We start from the raw sequence: 20,140 nt of genomic DNA on the forward strand, positions 1-20,140 counted from the left end.
CTTGCAATTGTTAGGAAATATATTTGAGCAGCTCAGTACCTGGAAGAACTGGTTTTGTAAATTTGCAGCACTTAAGAATCAAAGCAGAAAATTACAGATGTGTTACAGCACTGAAGGAGGCCATTTAGCCTATCGTGTCTGCACTAGCACTTCAAATAAGCAGCATTACCTCATGTTAATCTCTGCTTTTTCTCCATAATCTTGCACACTATTTTCAGCAATGTTCTGTTGATTCTACCAATTGAGCCTGCCTCCACCAGACTTGCTGTGTTTTGTCTCGCATCCTTTTGCAAATCAGTTTAAATCTATGCCCTCCTGGTCTGGTTCCTTTTTGAGTGACGAGTGGAGAACCTCAGCAGGTCAGGCAGCTTCTGTAGAGAAATGAATTAAATTCATGGCTCATTGCATTGAGGGCACTGTTGCCAAGTTTGCATATGACACAAGACCATGTTGTCCCCTCTCATGGTCATAACAACCTCTGCCTAAATAGCAGGTCTATCCTGACCACAACATCACTGTTTACAAGTACCACATTCCATCCCTGTCTCCACGACTGTACTAGGAGACAGTGAGGACTGCAGTTGCTGGAGAGTCAGAGTCAAAAAGTGTGCCACTGGAAAAGCCCAGTAGGTCAGGCAGCATCCGAAGAATAGGAGATGAAGGGCTTATTCCTGAAACGTCGATTCTCCTCCTCAGATGCTGCCTGACCTGCTAGGCTTTTCCCAGCACGATACGTTTTGACTCCACGACAGAACTGCCTCACTGCTTCTATTGAGTGGCTCCCTTTTATATTGTTTTTGTTCAACTAATATATTTGGCACTTTTGCTATACTGTGGAAAGTATAACAGCTTTTTAATGAGCAGACTGTGGGTCTGACAGATCTTTGTAATACGTTAACTCTACACGTGCTCTTACTGAACATGATATAAAGTATAAATATTAAGGGTTGAAAGTTTGTTCACACCCATTTTTGGGTGGAGCAGATGTGACAAATGATCCACCCATTCCCATTGAGACTGGCAGCATGTAAACCCAGCGCTTCCCTTTTTATTGACTTTTTTTTAAAACATTGGCCCAGGTGGGACCTGTGTCACCTGTTTGCTCAGGAGTGGATTGGGCAGAGTTTGGTGATGTCATATGATGCTGCCAGTCTGCTCTCTCAAAGACACATTATGGTAAAGGGTAGTGAGCTCTAGTGCTATGTGCTCAAAGTCAGATTTGTGGCCATTGTTCCACCGTTTCCATTTGACCAGTGCTCCCTGTACCACTGTTTGTTCCATGCTATTACACAGGAAGCAGATGTTCTGATGGTCATTCCGCATTATACTTAATGTAATTGCACAGATGCCAGAACTCATTAGCGCAAGTGTCAGGACTTCAGGAGCCAACCTCCTGGTTGGAATGAAGGGACTTGCAAATGGATGGAATGAGCACCAGGCATTAATTGTAAATGAGACCCTCTTGTCATAGAGTCAGAGATATACAGCATGGAAATTGACCCTTCGGTCTAACTCGTCCATGCCAAACAGGTATACTGAATTAATCTAGACCCATTTGCCAGAACTTTGCACGGTGGCACAGTGGTTAGCGCTGCTGCCTCACAGGGTTCAATTCCCGCCTCAGGTAACTGACTGTGTGGAGTTTGCGCATTCTCCCAGTGTCTGCGTGGGTTTCCTCCGGGTGCTCCGGTTTCCTCCCACAGTCCAAAGATGTGCAGGTTAGGTGAATTGGCCATGCTAAATTGCCCGTAGTATTAGGTGCAGGGGTAAATGTAGGGGAATGGGTCTGGGTGGGTGCGCTTCAGCGGGTCGGTGTGGACTTGTTGGGCCGAAGGGCCTGTTTCCACACTGTAAGTAATCTAATCTAATATCCTAAACCCTTCCTATCCATATACCCATCCAGATGCCTTTTAATATGTTGTAATTGTACCAGCTTCCACTACTTCCTCTGGCAGTTCATTTCATACAAGCACCACCCTCTGCATGAAAATGTTGCCCCTCCGGTCTCTTTAAATCTTTCCCCTCTTACCTTAAACCTCTATCCTCTAGTTCTGGACTCTCCCACTCCAGGGAAAAGACTTTGTCTATTTACCCTATCCATGCCCCTCATGATTTTATAAACCTCTATAAGGTCACCCCTCAGCCTCCACTCCAGGGAAAACAGCCCCAGACTATTCAGCCTCTCTCCCTATAGCTCGAATCCTCCAACCCCGATAACATCCTTGAAAATCTTTTCTGAGCTCTTTCAAGTTTCATAATATCCTTTCCAAAGCAGGGAGACCAGAATGGTGCACACTATTCCAAACGTGGCCTAACCAATGTCACAAATAGAACAGTTTATTTTTGAATGGCTTTCTGAAAATGTTCCTGCAGACTGCTCCTTTTTAATATATTGCTTAATCGCACTGTTTAATGATGTCATGTCAGACAATCTTACTTTTTTTCATTTGTGTGTTTTGAAGTAATTCAAGGTGAAATCTTCTCCAGTAAACAGCAATAACGCAACAGAAGTTGCCTTAAAATTATTCACAAAATCCAGATGGATTATGATTAAACTCTGACTTGCATTCTGGCGTTTCCTAACAGACAACTGAATGTACAAAAGTTTTTCATAATTTTACCAAGAAGTGCTTTGGATCATGCAGACTCTACCATTTTGCATATTAGAACAATTAGTCTCTTTCAATGCCAGCCTTACATTACATGTGGCTTTTTTTTTTAAGATAAACCTGTTAGGAGCCCTCTTGTGACATAGTGGTAGTGTCCCTGCCCCTAGACCGGGAGGCCTAGGTTCATGCCCCACCTACTCCCAAGACGTGTCGTCATGTCTCTGAACAGGCTGATGAAAAAGGTAGGTTAAAGTTTTTTAAAAATTGCACGTTAATACTTATGCAAGTGTCGAATTTGTCACTTGGAAACTGTCATTCTCCCAAACAAGACTATGGGGCACCCTTACCCCGTCCCATCCTCCTCCAGCGATTTGATTCACTGCTTCTGCACTTGGAGCCTTTGGCCCTCTTTACTTCACTGAATCACACTTGATAGCGGTTTGTGTGGCAGTTGGACAGGGCATGAAAATGTGACATTAGTTCATATCAGTTAGGATTCCTCTTATTCATTCATGGAGTGAGGGTGTCTATGGCCAACCCAACATTTATTGGCAGAGGGCAGTTAGGAGTCAACAACATTGCTGTGAGTCTGGAGTCACAAATAGGCCAGATCTGGTAAGGATGACAATTTCCTTCCCCCGTTAATGAGCAAGATGGGTTTTTTTGGGACCATGGATTCATGGTCATTATCATTATGGTCATGGTCATTATTCTTTAATTCCCAGATTTTTATTGAATTCAAATTCCACCATCAGCTGTGGCAGGATTTGAATCCAGATCCCCAGAGCATTTTTTTTGGGTCTCTGGATAAACAGTCTAACTAGGAGAAAGTGAGGGCTGCAGATGCTGGAGATCAGAATCGAGAGAGAGGTGCTGGAAAAGCACAGCAGGTCAGACAGCATCTGAGGAGCAGGAGAATCGATGTTTCGGGCAAGAGCCCTTCACCAGAAATGAGGCTGATAACACCATTGCCTCTCCACTGTTTTCTGTCTACTTTACTTGAACTCACCATGAAACAATAAAATGGTCTTGGGCTGGTATAAGTTTATGGTTACCTGGTCAGCCATAGTTTGGAGAAGCATAAAGCATTGCTCTGGTTCCATGTTGGAATCAGAAATAGGGCCTGAAATCACTAAGGGCAAGACAGTGTTTGGAACATACAAATGAAAAGGCTTTGCTGGAACTGGATGATTCCTGTTGTCTGTAAAATGTCTCTTATTCATTCACAGGATATGGGCATCTTTTGTTCTTCCTTTATTTGCCCTTCAGAAAGCTGGTGGTGAGCTTTCTTCTTGAACACCCATAGAGCTGTTACAGATAGAGTTCCTGGATTCTGACCCAGCAACAGAGAAGCAATGACAATAGATTTGTTCATCCAGGACAAAGGGGAAATTGCAGATGGTAGTGTTTCCATGTATTTGTTGTCCTCGTCCTTGTATGTGGCAGAGTTTGTGGGTTTAGAAGGTGCTGTCAGAGGAGTCTGAGTTTGTGCAGTGCATCTTGTGGTACACACTGCCACCCCTGTTTGTGGTGAAGGGAGTGCCTGTTTAAAGAATGAGATATGGCCCTTGTCAAGTGAATTATTTTATCCTGGATGGTGTCAAGCTTCCTGAGTGTTGGAGCTGTGCTCATTCAGACGAGTGGTGTTATTCTGTTGTCGTTCTTGACTTGGGATTTGTTTATGGTGGGCAGGCTTTGTAAAGTTAGGAGATGAATTACTTACTGCAACTCTGACCTGCTTTTGTAGCCACTGTATTTATACGTCTAGTCCAATTCAGTTTCTAGCCAATGGTAGCCCCATGATGTGATAATGGGGGATGATCTATGGTAATGCCATTGAATGTGATGGGACAAGGAATGGATTTTCTGTTACTTGCCATTTATCAGCCTGTGCCTGAATGTTGTCCAGGTCTTGTGTATTTGAGCATTGACTGACTGACTGCTTCAGTATTGAGGAGTCATGAATGGTTCTGAGTGTTGTGCAATCTCACTGACCATCCCCACTTCTGACCTTATGATGACAGGAAAGTCATTAATGAAGATTGTTGGGTCGAGGACACTGAGGCCTGCTGCAGAAATGTCCTGGGGCTGAGATGACTGACCTCCAACAGTCGTACCCATCTTCCCATGTGGAAATCAACTAGGAGAAAGTGAGGACTGCAGATGCTGGAGATCAGAGTCAAGAGTGTGGTGCTGGAAAAGCACAGCAGGTCAGGCAGCATCAGAGGAGCAGGAGATTTGACTTAACGGGCATAAGCTCTCCTTCATTCCTGATGAAGGGCTTATGCCCGAAACATTGATTCTCCTGCTCCTTGGATGCTGCCTGACCTGCTGTGCTTTTCCAGCACCCCACACTCAACCCACCTTCCCATGTGCCAAGTATGTCCCATTGTTGGAATCAATCTCCCCGATTCCTATTGACTGCACATTTGGGCTCCTTGATGTCTGTCAAATGCTCCTTTCATGTCAAAGGTTGTCACTCTCTCCTCTGCTCAGTTGTTTTAATGCATGTTTGAGGCAAGCCTTCATTGAGGTCAGAGGTCAAATAAGCCTGGTTGAACCCCAACTTGTCAGTATGAGTGAACAATTCAATTGTTGAGCAAGTGCTGATTGAAGTGTTGAACAAAGAGAACTTGGAGTGCACATTCATATTTCCTTGGAAGTGGATTCACAGGTAGATAGGATAACAAAGAAGGTATTTGGAATGTTTCCCTTTTTATTGGTCAGAGCACTGCGTATAGGAGGTGTACAGGACATTGGTTAGGCCACTGTTGTAATACTGTGTGCAGTTCTTGTCTCCCTGCTATGGGAAGGATGTTGTGAAACTTGAAAGAGTTCAGAAAACATTTTCCAGGATGTTACTGGGGTTGGAACATTTGAGCTATAGGGAGAGACTGCATAGACTAGGGCTGTTTTTCCTGGAACATTGGAAATTGAGGTTTATAAAATCCTGAGGGTCATAGGGTAAATAACCAAGGTCTTTTGCATGGAGTGGGGGACTCCAGAACTGGAGGGCATAAGTTTTTAAGGGGAATCATAGCATCCCCACATTGTGGAAGCAGGCCCTTGGGCCCAAAGAGTCCACACAGACCCTCTGCAGATCAACCCACTCAGACCCATTTCCCTTCACTCTACATTTACCCCTGATGAATGCACCTAGCCTACACATTCCTGGACACTCTGGGCAATTTAGCAAGGCCAACTCACCTAACCTGCACATTTTTGGACCATGGATGGAAAACTGAGCACCTGAAGGAAACCCACGCAGGTATAGGAGAATGTACAAACTCCACACAGTCGCCCAAGGCTGGAATTGAACCTGGGTCCATAGTGCTGTGAGGCATCAGTGCTAACCACTCAGCCACCGTGCCGTGAGAGGGGAAAGATTTAAAAGGGATCTGATGGACAACTTTTTCATGCAAAAGGTGGTGCATGAATGGAATGAGCTGTCAGAGGATATGGTGGAGGCTGGTACAATTACAACATTTAAAAGGCATCTGGATGGGTATATGAATAGGAAGGGCTTGGAGGGATATGTACCAAGTGCTGGCAAATGAGACGAGATTAATTTAGTACACCGGGCAGTCTCGATTATCTGAATGACATGAGTGGGGAGTTTTTTGTTTGGATAATCGAATGTTCGGATAACACGGTTTACCCAAACATTGGGACCTTGAGATCTTGTTTGAATAATCTGAAATTCAAATAATCGATGTCTGAATAATTGAGGTTGTACTGTATCTGGTTGCCATGCATGAGTAAGACCAAAGGGTCTGTTTCTGTGCTGTCTGTCCCTATTACTCTATGATAGTGCTATTGATGACACCTTCCATCACTTGGCTGTTGGCTGAGGTGGTAATTGTCCATGTTGAATTTGTTGAGTCATGTCTCACAGTTGGTTTATCAGTGCACCTCTTTCAGAGACCTGTTCTTGATGTCACTATTTCATAGAATGTAAGCTGAGGGTGTAAAGGTCTCAGAATCCAGCTTAACTCGAATCTCTTGAAGCTACCTTTTGTAGCTGAATAGCTAAATAGTAGAATGAGCCAGTGATGATAACACTGGTGTACATTAGAGTTATTATAAAGGTGTGTTGGATCTTTCAGTACCACATTACCCATGTCTTGGTTTCTTATGTTATGAGGGATAATGTAAGCATTAGGTAAAATTACTGTGCTGGAGGCAAAACGCATGTCAGGATTTGCCCTGCTCTTTGAGAGCAGGACATAGCTGGACAATGTTCCATATTGTTGGGTAGATATTAATGTTGTCACCAATCTGGAGAAACTTGGCTAGGGCGTGGCTGGATCTGTAGCCCAAGCCGTTAGTACTATTGACAGAATGTAGTCAAACTCCACAGACCTATAATAATGCAGATTGTCACGTGGTTGCAGCATAACCTTTTATTAATCATTGGCACTGATCATCTACTTTCCACCAAGTCTAGACTTCACTGTTAAAGTTGAGGGCTAGCAGTACTTCAGCCACAGCTCCTCGCAAGATCTGTTCAATCACCGTATCCCTGCCCTGTGGAAACAGGTCCCTCAGCCCAACAGGTCCACACCCATCCTCTTGACTGTTACCCACTCAGACCCATTCCCCTTCACTCTACATTTACCCCTGACTAATGCACCTAACCTACCCATCCCTGAACACTATCGTCAATTTAGCATGGTCAATTTCACCTACCCTGCACATTTTTGGACTGTGGGAAGAAACCGGAGCTCCCAGAGGAAACCCATGCAGACACTGAGAGAATGTGCAAACTCCATAGACAGTCGGCTGAGACTGGAATTGAACCCAGATCCCTGTCATTGTGAGGCAACCGTGCTGCTCCCATCTTCTTCAATCATATAATGCAGAAAAGGCCCTTCAGCCCATCAAGTCTGAACTGACATGACTTCCGCTAAAACTGAGCTAATCCCAATTTCCTGTACCTATCAAAAATCTTTGAATGTTATAATGTTTGAAGTGCTCATCCAAATATTTTGTAAAGATTGTGGGTTTCCAGCATCTCCTCCTGCCTTCTCCTCCCAGGCAGTGCATTACAGATTCACACTGCCTGCTAAGTGAAAAGTTTTTTTTTCGCAAATCTCCTCTGCATCTCCTGCCCCTAACCTTAACCAGCCCTCTCTTGTGGTTGACCCCTCAATGAAGCAGAACAACAGCTTTCTACTCACCCTGTCCATGTCCCTCATAATTTTACACACCTCAATCATGTTCCCCCTCAATCTTCTCTGCTCTGAAGAAAACAATCCAAGTCCATCTCATCTCTCCTTTTATAGCTCTCTTTCTTTCTCCAGCCTCGGCAACATCCTGGCGAACCTCCTGTGTACCTCCTCTAGTACTATCACCTCCTTCCTATAGTGAGGTGACCAGAACTGCACGCAGTACTCCATTTGTAGCCTAACGCTCTGTACAACTCCAACATTATGTACTTGATCTTGTACTCTCTGTCTCAACTGATGAAAGTAAGTGTCCCATATAATGCCTCAACTATTCTGATCATGTGCTGTGCTGACTTCAGGGATCTATGAATAAGTTTTGTAATTTCTTTTGTGGTAAGTTCAGCTTTGTATGAAATATATTAAAAATGGGTGGAGAATAATATTGTGCCCATACTAGGCAATGACATCCTCTAGCTGGTAAACAACAGTTTGTGATAAGGAAAGGATGAAACACATGAGGTGAGTTGCTAAAGTTTTACCTGGTCATTTTTAGGGGCAGACATTAGTATGCTTTTCATGTACAAATTACAAAGAAAGGCATTATAATGTTAGGAGCTGACTTCAGAAAGCACCCTCAGCCTTTTAGAAAGACTGGAGAAATCTAGTAGTTTTGAACCAGTCAATGTTCTTGGTGTGATTGTGAAAGGGCCAACTATCACACAATAACTAGTCATGAGTAATAGTCTTACTTTGATGATAGAGTTTTTAAACAAACAGACACACCTTTTCAAAACAGATTGTTCTCTTGTGCATTTTGTTTTTCCCATATCTGAAGAACTAAAAGGCTTTGAATTGATCTTTCATTGAAATCAGGTCAGAGATCGTAAAGAAAGCCGTCGACTTTGGTTAAAAATGGAAAACCACACAACTCACATCTCTCGGGAAGAACTGGAGGAAATGAAGGAAGCCTTTAACAAAATAGGTATGGTTTCTGTCTGTTTTATTGAAACAAACTGAGACTGTGTCCCCTCTCGCTACGTTTTGAATAAACAAAAGCCCTTTGTGTCTGAGCCACTTTAATTACCTTCTGACCTTTTAAGAAAATACTGTGGGAATGAAATATTGATCAATGCATGATTTGGAAAAAAAAAGCCCTTTTGTTGTAGCCAGCAAGAAAGCAGAGAGGCAGGATTTTTGATAAGGCGTGTGGAAGATAGTGTTATTGGACACTAGACAATCAGGTCCTCCTGCCCTCACAAGAAGGCTGAGTTGAATGGGGAGAATGGTGATGAGGGATAGGAATCAGGGATAATTATTCTAAAGACAGTTCCATGGATCAGACGCCGACTGGAATTTTCCATTTCACCTTCAGTGAACCACCTTGGGCTTCACCAACACAGCACTGCCTGCAGGTAACCTCCACGATGTGGCTCCAGCCCACCTTTACCTCGAGTTATAACTCCACCACAGAACACACCAGACGGCCTCCTTCTTTCAAGACCACAATTTCCCTTCCCACGTGGTTGAAGATGTTCTCCAATGCATCTCATTCACATCCTGCACCTCCGTCCTCAAACCCCACCCCTCCAACCATAACAACTGCCACTCCTTCACCACCTGATGCCTGGAGGAAGAACACCTCATCTTCCGTCTCGGAACACTTCAACCCCAGGGCATCAATATGGACTTCACTAGTTTCCTCATTTCCTCTCTTTCTCTCTTTTCTTCCCCCCCCCCCACCTTATCCCAGTTCCAACCTTCCAGCTCAGCACCATCCTCATGACCTGTCCTACCTGCCAATCTTCCTTCCCACCTATCCACTCCTCCCTCCTCTCTGACCTATCACCTTCACCCCCACCCCCATCCACCCATTGTACTCTTTGCTACCTTCTCCCCAGCCCCACCCCACCCCCCTCCCATTTATGTCTCCACCCTGGAGGCTCCTTGCCTTCAGTCCTGATGAAGGGCTTTTGCCCGAAACGTCAATTCTCCTGCTCCTTGGATGCTGCCTCACCTGCTGTGCTTTTCCAGCACCACTCTAATCTAGACTCTAGCTATAGCTGCACACTGTACTGTACAAGAGTTTCTTCTGTGCACTGGTGGTCTAGCAGGAATAGCCATATTAGTTCAGCCCAGAGAGCAAAACTGGTGTGTGAGACACTGATCTGACTTCTCTGAAGAAGGGTCTCTGGACACAAAACGTGAGCTCGACTTTCTCTCCACAGATGTTGCCAGACCTGCTGAGTTTCTCCAGCAATTTCTGTTTTTGGTCTGACTTGCCTTTCATAGTTCAAGGTGGAAATCAAACATCCACAGCAGACCGAAAGGCCCTTTAGCCCATGATTTCTGCATTGGTCAAAACAACCATCTAAATATTCCAATCTTGTTATTCCAGCACTTGGCCCATAGCCTCGGTATCACAATTGCCCATCTAAATACTCATTCAATGCTGAGGGTTTTCTGCCCTTACCATCCTTACAGGCCATGATGTGGAGGTGGACAAAGGCAGAAGTCTCTCCACGTCAGGTTACAGTCCAGCAGTTTTATTTGAAATCACAAGCTTTCGGAGTGCCATTCCTTCATCAGGTGAAGTGACAAAGGAACTGTGCTCCAAAAGCTTGTGATTTCAAATAAACCTGTTCGACTATAACTTGGTGTTGTGTGACTTATGACTTTATCCTTACAGGCAGCGAATTCCAGATTCCCACTGTCCTCTGGGTGAATAAGATTTTCCCTTCTGCCTTTTCCCTTAAATCTATGCCCCCTGGTCATTGATCTTTCCATTTTAAGAGGAAAGGTTCCTTCCTATGTGAGTCCCTCATAATTTCATCCATATCAATTGTGACCCCTTTCATTCTCCTCTGTTGTAAGGAAACTAACCCCAGTCTGTGCAATCTCCCTTCATAACTGAAACTCTCCAGCCCAGGCACCATCCTGATAAATCTACTCTGTATCCTCTCCATTGCAATTCCATCCTTATAGATTATGGATTCCAGAACTGCACACAATACTCTCGCTTTGCCCGACTCAAAGTTATACACCGTTCCAGCATCACCTCCCTGCTCTCAACTCTATGCCTTGACTAATAAAGGCAAGTATCCCATATACCACCTTCACTTTATCCACCTATCCCAATATCTCAAGAGACCAGTGGGCATTCAGACCTGATCGTCAGTGCTTCCCAGATCTTAACATTCACTGTGGCATGGTTGGGAACATGGGACTGGGATATCACAGCTACTTCAGAAATGTGGCTCAGGGATGGACAGGAATGGCAGTTTAATGTTCTGGAGTGTAGATGTTATAGGGAGGATAGAAATGGGGGGTGGTGGTGGTGGGGCAATATTGAAGGCGGAGTGGCATTTTTGGTTCGGGCTGACATTACAGCAGTTGTTATGGACCAGACCAAACCACCTCAAAATATATTGAGAAGATAGTCTAGACTCTAATTCTTTCTTATTTTAAAGGTGTTGTGATCTGAATATAATTCAATTGGTCTCACTGCCAGATTTGAAGCAAAACACACTTTTTTCATATGCTATAGTGAAAATACAACAAAAGAAAGAAGAAATTGGAATAACTTAATTTTATTGGAAACCTTAACAGAATATTAGATTATTTAACCACTAAACAGTAACTGTTTCAATATACAGAACCACCTTGATTATCTAGCATTCAATTATCCAAATGTCAGATTATCTGGCAAGATTGCAAAGTTCCGCTGCTTGGCTAAACTGTTATCCAGCATTTGATTAACCGTACAACATACACCCCTCCCACATCATTTGGATAATCGAGGTTCCTTTATAGTAATATTCCATAAACATACCCTTGGTAAAGATAAAATCAGTTTTTAAAAAAAAAGGTTGTTTGACATGTAATCCTCCAGTCTAGGAGGGAAAAATGTCAGGACAAACCGGTGTCTCTGTGTGTGTCTGTATCTGTTTCTGTGTAAGATGTGGGGAGAGATATTCCACAGGTTCCACTCAACTTCAAAAGCCAGCAATAACTGCTACTAAATAAACTAACAATCCTGGTTCAGTGGGATCCTGCACTGCCCATTCAGGCTGCCTCTCATTCCAACTTTCAAAAAATCCCCAAGGTGCCTCAAACTGTTTTCGCCAATGGCTCTGAGTAGACAGCTTGCCACCTCTCTCGCAACCTTATTTTTTATATTTTACAAAAAAAGATCAAAATACACCTCTTTTTAAACTGTAATATCATCAGTGTAATTGGGGAAGATACTCCTGGGATATCATCCAGTGAAGTTGTATGGATGGAACTGAGAAAGAAGAAAGGGTCCCCAGGAGCCAGCGAGAGATTGAGAAGCAAGTATGGAGAGAGATCTCCGGTTATCTGTAAGAATGATAGGGTTGTAATGGTTGAGGTTTTTAACTTTGTACACCCCAGTCCAACACCGGCATCTCCAAATCAGTGCGCATAATTTGTTGAAAGTATTTGATAAACTCTAAACATGATGCTAATTGAATTATTAATCTTTTCAAACTGTGGGTGGGGCAGGGGTGGACACACAGATGACCACTGGATGAATATGATGTGTACATCATATTGGCTGTTGTGCTGCAGACTGCGTTAAACCTGAGGATTTTCTTTTCAAAAGATCTTGACAATTCTGGCTACGTCAGTGATTACGAGCTTCAAGATCTCTTTAAGGAGGCAAACCTTCCTTTACCTGGGTACAAGGTGCGTGAAATTGTGGAACAGATCCTTAATGTAGGAGATCACAACAAGGATGGAAAGATCAGTTTTGAAGAATTTGTCTCGGTGAGTGAACCTCGTGTTTGTTTTCAGCCATTTGTAGATTGTTTTCTTGTTATATGTCCTTTTGGTACATTTCCAAAGTTGTGGTGCTGCAATTGTGCTGCTACAGCAACTAACCAAGAGTTGCATTGTAAACCAAGTGAAATAGCCCTGGTTCCTTTTGACTACCTCTACTTCTACTTTGGATTCTTCTGGGATCATCTGTCTGTGTTTTGATCTGATCTCCTACTTGAGTCATGCTTCTTTTCTCTTGTCATCGTCATCCCGGAGTACTGCTGGTTACATTGGGTCTGGGTTTGAATCTATGATTCTTTCAAGCCCCCCTGTTTACTCTATTCCTCATCCTTTCTCACAGGAGACAAATTTCAGGAATGCTGTTTAATTTTTCTTTTACCTATACCACACCATATTCCGACTGCAAAGCTTCCCAGCTGTTGAACATCTTCTAGAGCATATCTAGCCCTGACCTGACTCCTCTTCATCTTCCCAATTGGCCTTCAAAAAGATGGAAGACTGTGGAAGGGTGACTTAAAGAAAACAATTTCTCTAAAAGTGGAAGAGATCACCAGTTAATAGACCCGAAGAAAGGGGTGAGAGCTGTTGACTTCATTGCATTCCAACTGGTCTAGTTATAGTTAGAGCCCCATTAGGAAGTGATTCCATGATTTTGATCTACTGCCTGGGAATGAATGATGATTTATAGTTCCAAGTGAGGATGGTGTGTGGTCTAGAGCTGATGGTCATGGAAAGTGTAGTTTGAATTAATCACATGGTTAAAAAGAAGGCATTCAAGGTTTGTGAGAAGATTTGTAGCTCGGGTGCTCGTTGTTGTGATTCTGTTCGCCGAGCTGGGAATTTGTGTTGCAGACATTTCGTCCCCTATCTAGATGACATCCTCAGTGCTTGGGAGCCTCCTGTGAAGCGCTTCTGTGATCTTTCCTCCGGCATTTATAGTGGTTTGTCTCTGCCGCTTCCGGTTGTCAGTTCCAGCTGTCCGCTGTAGTGGCCGGTATATTGGATCCAGGTCGATGTGTTTGTTGATTGAATCTGTAGATGAGTGCCATGCCTCTAGGAATTCCCTGGCTGTTCTCTGTTTGGCTTGTCCTATAATAGTAGTGTTGTCCCAGTCGAATTCATGTTGCTTGTCATCCGCGTGTGTGGCTACTAAGGATAGCTGGTCGTGTCATTTCGTGGATAGTTGGTGTTTTTTTTTTATTTAGCGAGTGAACACTGCGATGTCTGACACTCCTGTTCTTTTTTTGTTTGTTTTTACACTACCGCCGAACTGCAGTAGTGCTTATTTTTTCCCCAGCACCCATGTTGTGTGTGTTCACGTGCGCAGGTGAGAGACACAAGGCATACAAATCTTTATTCAGTTTCCACCACCAGGAAGAAAGGAAAACACCCGAGTTGCCAGTGACCAGCACTGCCCTTCACATCAAAGGGCAATGCTGTGTGATGAAACGGTGAAGGGGAGGGCAGGGATTAAATCAAAATAGAGTTGGAGGGGGAAATAATGCACTCCACTCCCTGCAGCGCCCAAGTACTGAGGATGTCACCTAGACAGGGGACGAAACGTCTGCAACACAAATTCCCAGCTCGGCGAACAGAACCACAACAATAAAAAGAAGGCAAATGGCCTAGTAGGACTGTTGTGACTTTGTGAAGGTGAAGACTGCAGATGCTGGAGTTCAGCATCAAAAAGTGTGTAGCTGGCAAAGCACAGCAGGTCAGGCAGCATCCAAGGAGAAGAAGGAGGGTCAACATTTTGAACATAAGCTCACGCTTGAAACACTGACTTTCCTGCTCCTCAGATACTGCCTGACTGGCTGTGCTTTTCCAGCACCACACTTTTTGGCCATTGTGACTTTGCCTTTACTTCATGGAAATTCTCAAGAAATACCAATGTAATAGAAAACCATAGCATGTCCATCCAGCTGTTTGCTGCAAACAAAGTGTGTAACCATCCCATGCTTGCAAATCTCAAATCAAACTGTCTGACAGTTGATATAGTTCTACGGTTCAACAATATTTGTTCAATAATAGTGTTTAAAGAAATACATCACCAATTTAGAATTATCACTTTGACTGGCAATGTGCCATGCTTGCTCAATTGGAAACTGCATGTATTATTCCACAGGTTCATGATTTTTGTATACAGAATATGCACAAATACTGTGCTGTTCAAACCCAATAAAATAGGTGACAGCCATTCTCTGGTCCTTTTTTGATCAGTTAATCTTCGCTGTTTAAAATTTAAAGCTTGTAACCCTTCTTCAGGACACCCGAAACGTTGACTTCTCCTGATGCTGCCTGTGTTCTTCCAGCCTCCTGCCTGTCGACCTTGGATTCTAGCATCTGCAGTTTTTTCATCTCTAAAATGTAATTCTTGGCAGATAACTGTCAGTCATCATTCACTGGTGCATTCACCATGACAGTGCCTTAACCAATCACTGTGCACTTGCTAACCGGTCATTGCTGTCCTCTCCTGCATTGTAAATGTTGTTTTCCTTCTAGATTGGTATTTTTTGCAAACTGGTCTGATGAATTCAGGGTCTGTAGCTATGATGTAATGCTTTTTTAAAAGTAATACTCAAGTTCTGTCCAACCGAAAGACGATCCAGCCTCGTTGTTGACCAATGTTACGGTACCATTACCCTGCTTATAACCTCTCTGAAATATGATGAGTATTTGTGCTAACATGCTCGGGAGTGAATGTCCCACAGGTTCCTCTTGTTAAGCCCAAACACAATCTCTTTTCTGTTTGGCCTCCCTTTAGTTTGTTACAGATCAGCTGACAAAACAATGGGATTTGTTTATTATCTGTAAACATTCGATGTTGTGGCATTTTGTGGAATAATGTTAAGGAAATTAACAAACAAATTGCAAAAGACGTGCAAATATTACAAATCTGGACCCATTCTTCTGTTTCCCTTTCATCTTTGATCATTTATCTTTAGGAGGGAACAAGTGTTCTGGTTGGCACAATTGCTGTATGGTATGTAAATATATTATCGTCAGGACAACTGGTTAAAATATTTGGTTTCCTACTCTGGGGTACACTTCGTTCCTTGCATGTTACATCACATACTTTTCATTGTTTACAGAGCAATATGCACTAACCTGTAAATTGAAGTATGAGGCTTCATTGGTCGTTAAAATTGCATGTTTTGAGAAATTCAACTCACCAATCCACTGTGACATTGTTGTTGCTAAGTCAGGATATGCTCTGTTCTGAGAAAGCAGGGAAGGGCATTATACCTATGGAGTACATATTGCTTTATGTAATATCCACATTGCCTTTTGAAGACCAATTGGAGGAAAATTGGTTTCCGTGTTAATAATGTAAAATCATAGCTGGAGTGAGATGGATATACTGAGATTTATTTTTTAATATTTGCAAAGTCATGCTTAAATCTACTTCCTGCAACATTTTTCTGTCTATCCTGTAATTGCAATGTCTCTCAGATTTGTTTTATTTAGCTTTTGAATCTTCTAAGCTCGGTGTGATTTCACGATTCATCCTGATGTTCATCATATTATCCATTGTCAAATTTTAAAAATCAGCTTTTTTGGCTTGATGGCCCTGTCCAGCTGATGTTTCTTTTCCTCCTCTGAACCACTAGTGACCAGTCCTTAAAGTCTGAGACGTTTTTGGGTAATTGATGATGCTGCAATTCCAGCTATTGGTGGGAACCTTCAGCTCTTGTTTCTTTTGAGTGTCTTCATGTTTAAAATAACAAAAGGGTCTGCACCTTTTAAAGCCAAATACAGGTCATGATCAAACTCTTGGTTTTTGTGACTTAGAGTCATAGAGATGTACAGCATGGAAACAGACCTTTTGGTCCATCTTGTCCATGCCAACTAGATATCCCAACCCAATCTAGTCCCACCTGCCAGCACCCAACCCATATCCCTCCAAACCCTTCCTATTCCTGTACCCATCCAAATGCCTCTTAAATGTTGCAATTGTACCAGCCTCCACCACATCCTCTGGCAGCTCATTCCACACACGTACCACCCTCTGTGTGAAAAAGTTGCCCCTTAGGTGTCTCTCACCCCACGGAAGAGACTTTGTCTATTTTCCTATCCATGTCCCTCATAATTTTGTAAACCTTTATCAGGTCACCCCTCAGCCATCAATGCTCCAAGAAAAACAGCCCTAGCCTATTCAAACTCTCCCTATAGTGCAAATCCTCCAACCCTGGCAACATCCTTGTAAATCTTTTTTTGAACCCTTTCACGTTTCACAACTTCCTTCCAATAAGAGGGAGATCAGAATTGCAAGCGATATTCCAAAAGTGGCCTAACCAATGTCCTGTACAGCTGCAACATGACCTCCCAACTCCTGTTCTCAGTACTCCAACTAATAAAGGAAAGCATACCAAACGCCGCCTTCACTATCCTATCTACCTGTGACTCCACTTTCAAGGAGCTATGAACCTGCACTCCAAGGTCTCTTTGTTCAGCAACACTCCCTAGGACTTTACCATTAAGTGTATAAGTCCTGCTAAGATTTGCTTTCCCAAAATGCAGCACCACACATTTATCTAAATTAAACTCCATCTGCCACTCCTCAGCCCATTGGCCCATCTGATCGAGATCCTGTTGTAATCTGAAGTAACCTTTTTTTTGCTGTCCACTACATCTCCAATTGTGCTGTCATCTGAAAACTTACTAACTGTACCTCTTATGCTCACATCCAAGTCACATCCAAGAGGGTAATGGACTCAGCACCGATCCTTGTGGCACTCCTCTGGTCACAGGCCTCCAGTCTGAAAAACAACCCTCCACCACTACCCTCTGTCTTCTACCTTTCTTCTGGGTAGAATTCTGAATTCTGGTTAGTGAATAATTCTGTGTTTACTTGAAATATTAAAAATATTAATGTTGCCATTGTCCTACTGGACTATAGGGCCTGTCTTTAGAGACAACTGGTAGTGGTTTAACCTGAGGGTCACCATGCCTCAAGTGAGGGGAGAAATTGAGAAGTGTCCTCCGTGGTAAACTCAGTTGCTGTTTAGTCTGTCGACATTACTCTACTCTGCATTGTAAACCAGTTGTCCAGCTCGCTGATCCTCTGATTTTGAATATTACATGCTCCTCTGGGCTATGTTCCCAAATATTGTCAATGCACGGTCCTCCCCTATTCCTGTGTTGCCCCTCCCTGTACCTGTAGCTTGCTGACTGCTCTTTGCAGTGCTATAGGTCTTTCTTTTTAGTTGTGGCCATTTCTGCTGGATTTGTAGGATGGGGAGTTTGGTTTAGTCAGAGCACAACAAAAGTTGAGGGAAAATATCACCTTCTGTTGGATTGCAAACTGTTGCAAAGAACTAATGAAGGAAACAAATCTTAAATTGATTTTGAAATTGTGCAGGCTGAAATAAATTTAAAAGGATTAAACTTGAAACGATTCAGAAGAGATTTACAAGCACGTTGCCAGGACTGGAAGGTTTGAGCTATTGGGAGAGACTGAATAGACTGGGGCTATTTTCTTGGAGCATGGGACGCTGAGGTGTGACCAAATGCTGGGAAGTGGGACTGGATTAATTTCGGATATTTGGTTGGCATGGATGAATTGGACCAAAGGGTCTGTTTCCATGCTGTACATCTGACTTTATTTATCTGTGTAGTACATGGTAATTTACCTGCAGCATGCTTTGAAGAACAGAACTGGAAAATGCAATTTGGAATTGCACCTATGTTTTTTTGGTGAATATGATTATGTTGTGTATATATATTTAGGCATGCCCATGTTTTGCTCTAGGATTGATGGGAACAGCAAACTTGTGACACCAGGGCATAATAACATCTTGACACTGGAAATAATGTGACAAACCGGAAACTAGTGCAGAGGTTGTATCGAACATATGCCTCTTCCACCATGCTCACTAATTGTTGCCACTGTGCAGCTCCTCCTTGAGTTTATCCCCTTCCTGGTCGATGGTCTGTAACTGCAGAGCTGAAAAGAATTTCTTTTTTAAATCAAGAACTTCCATCACCGTAAGGAGGCTTCGGTGCATCTATATCCAATCTGCTGTGAAAACTCTGCTCGCATGATGAATTCCTTCACAGCTCATACAGTAGACAACATTCTAAAATATGATGTACACTATTCTAGAAGAAAAAGGCAGTTCACTTAATGATTTCAAAGTAATTCCTGGGTCTTGATTCACAGATTCGCGGAAGTCCTTTCCTTGCTGTATACCACACTTCAGTTAAATTGGTCTGTTGGTTTTTTTGAGGAATATTGTTTACACTGTGAGACAGACTAACTGGGTAAGAACATCACCTGATCCTACCTTCACTGGTGGTGATAATAAATAAGAAAATTTGGAAATACTGTACTTACAGCATCTGTTGAGAGAAAAGTAAAAATAATGTTTTCAGGTCAATAAAAATTTGAGAACTGGGAAAAGTTAGGAATGCCATTGATTTAGCTAGTGATAATTAAACCAGAACAGAAGATCTGAGATCGGGTGGAGGGCAGAAGAGCTTGAGTAACAAAAGGTTGGTGTTGTGGGGTCACGGGGACCAATAGTGGGACAGTAAGGAAACAAAAGTGCCTAGAAGAAGTCTAATGGTGACTGCCATCTAAAGCTAAATAAGAGGAAATTAGTTTAAAACTGAAAGAAACAAAATGTACAGAGATTGCAGTCTGAAATTGTTAAATTTGGTAATCAGTATGGAAGGCTGCAATAGACATCTGAGATGCTGTACCTTAGGCATACGCTGAATGTAATTGGAACTCCGCATTAGAACAAGGACAGGGAGAGTTTAGAATGAGGACAAGGGTGAAGAGTGTAAATGACAGGCTACTGGAATCTTGGGGTCATGCCCGCAGACTCAATGGAGATGTTCTGTAAAGCAGCCACCCAGTCAACGTTTAGTCTCCTGATATAGAGAGGTGAATATGGTCTGCAACGTTGAAAGAAGACCACACAAATTTACATAATACACAGCAGTTGTGCCAACCAGAACATTTCACTGACTTTTTTGTTTTGTAACTTTTCAGGTTTTCCAAGAGCTGAAAGACAAAGAGATCAGCAAAACATTCAGGAAAGTCATCAACAAGAAAGAGGGAATTTGTGCAATTGGTGGAATGTCTGACCGCTCCAGTGAAGGAACGCAGCATTCTTATGAAGGTACATCTGTAACTTTCTACAGTGTGTTTACTACTTGACCAGTTGTCTCAGCAGTTCTTGGGAATGGGGTGAATAGCGAGTTCCATCTAGCACATTTAGTTTTTTGGATATTCTTTTTTGAAATCAGAGTTCAAGTCCAGGTCCAGTTGATTGGACTGAGCATGATTCAACCTGCAATCCAGGAGAATATTCTTTAACAGAACAGTAATAAGAATGTGGATTTTGTCAATCCTGGCCAGAATTTCGGGGGAAATTGACTACATTGCAATGGCACTCATTGAATCATGTGATTATGAGTAGAGATACGTACATTATGAATAGAGTTGTTTAGCATGCTCAATCAACCATTCAAAATATTCCCATTTAATTTGTGAAGGGGCATTATAATTCATTGGCTATTTTTATAGCTTGATATTACCTCTGAAGCATGGCTATG

General features: G+C 42.8%; 1 protein-coding gene across 3 annotated transcripts in view; it reads left to right on the forward strand.

The window, feature by feature from the left end:
* Window positions 1–20,140, forward strand: part of LOC140478691 (plastin-1-like) — a 179,825-nt gene that overhangs the window by 87,171 nt on the left and 72,514 nt on the right. For all 3 annotated transcript variants that reach the window (XM_072571986.1, XM_072571985.1, XM_072571984.1), the window contains exons 2-4: window positions 8,651–8,759; window positions 12,399–12,562; window positions 19,575–19,704. In XM_072571986.1, coding sequence (XP_072428087.1) covers window positions 8,690–8,759; window positions 12,399–12,562; window positions 19,575–19,704 — 364 coding nt within the window. In that variant the 5' untranslated portion in view covers window positions 8,651–8,689. The remainder of the gene's footprint in view (window positions 1–8,650; window positions 8,760–12,398; window positions 12,563–19,574; window positions 19,705–20,140) is intronic.

This window comes from Chiloscyllium punctatum, chromosome 6 (assembly GCF_047496795.1).
Source record: "Chiloscyllium punctatum isolate Juve2018m chromosome 6, sChiPun1.3, whole genome shotgun sequence".
NCBI lineage: Eukaryota > Metazoa > Chordata > Chondrichthyes > Orectolobiformes > Hemiscylliidae > Chiloscyllium > Chiloscyllium punctatum.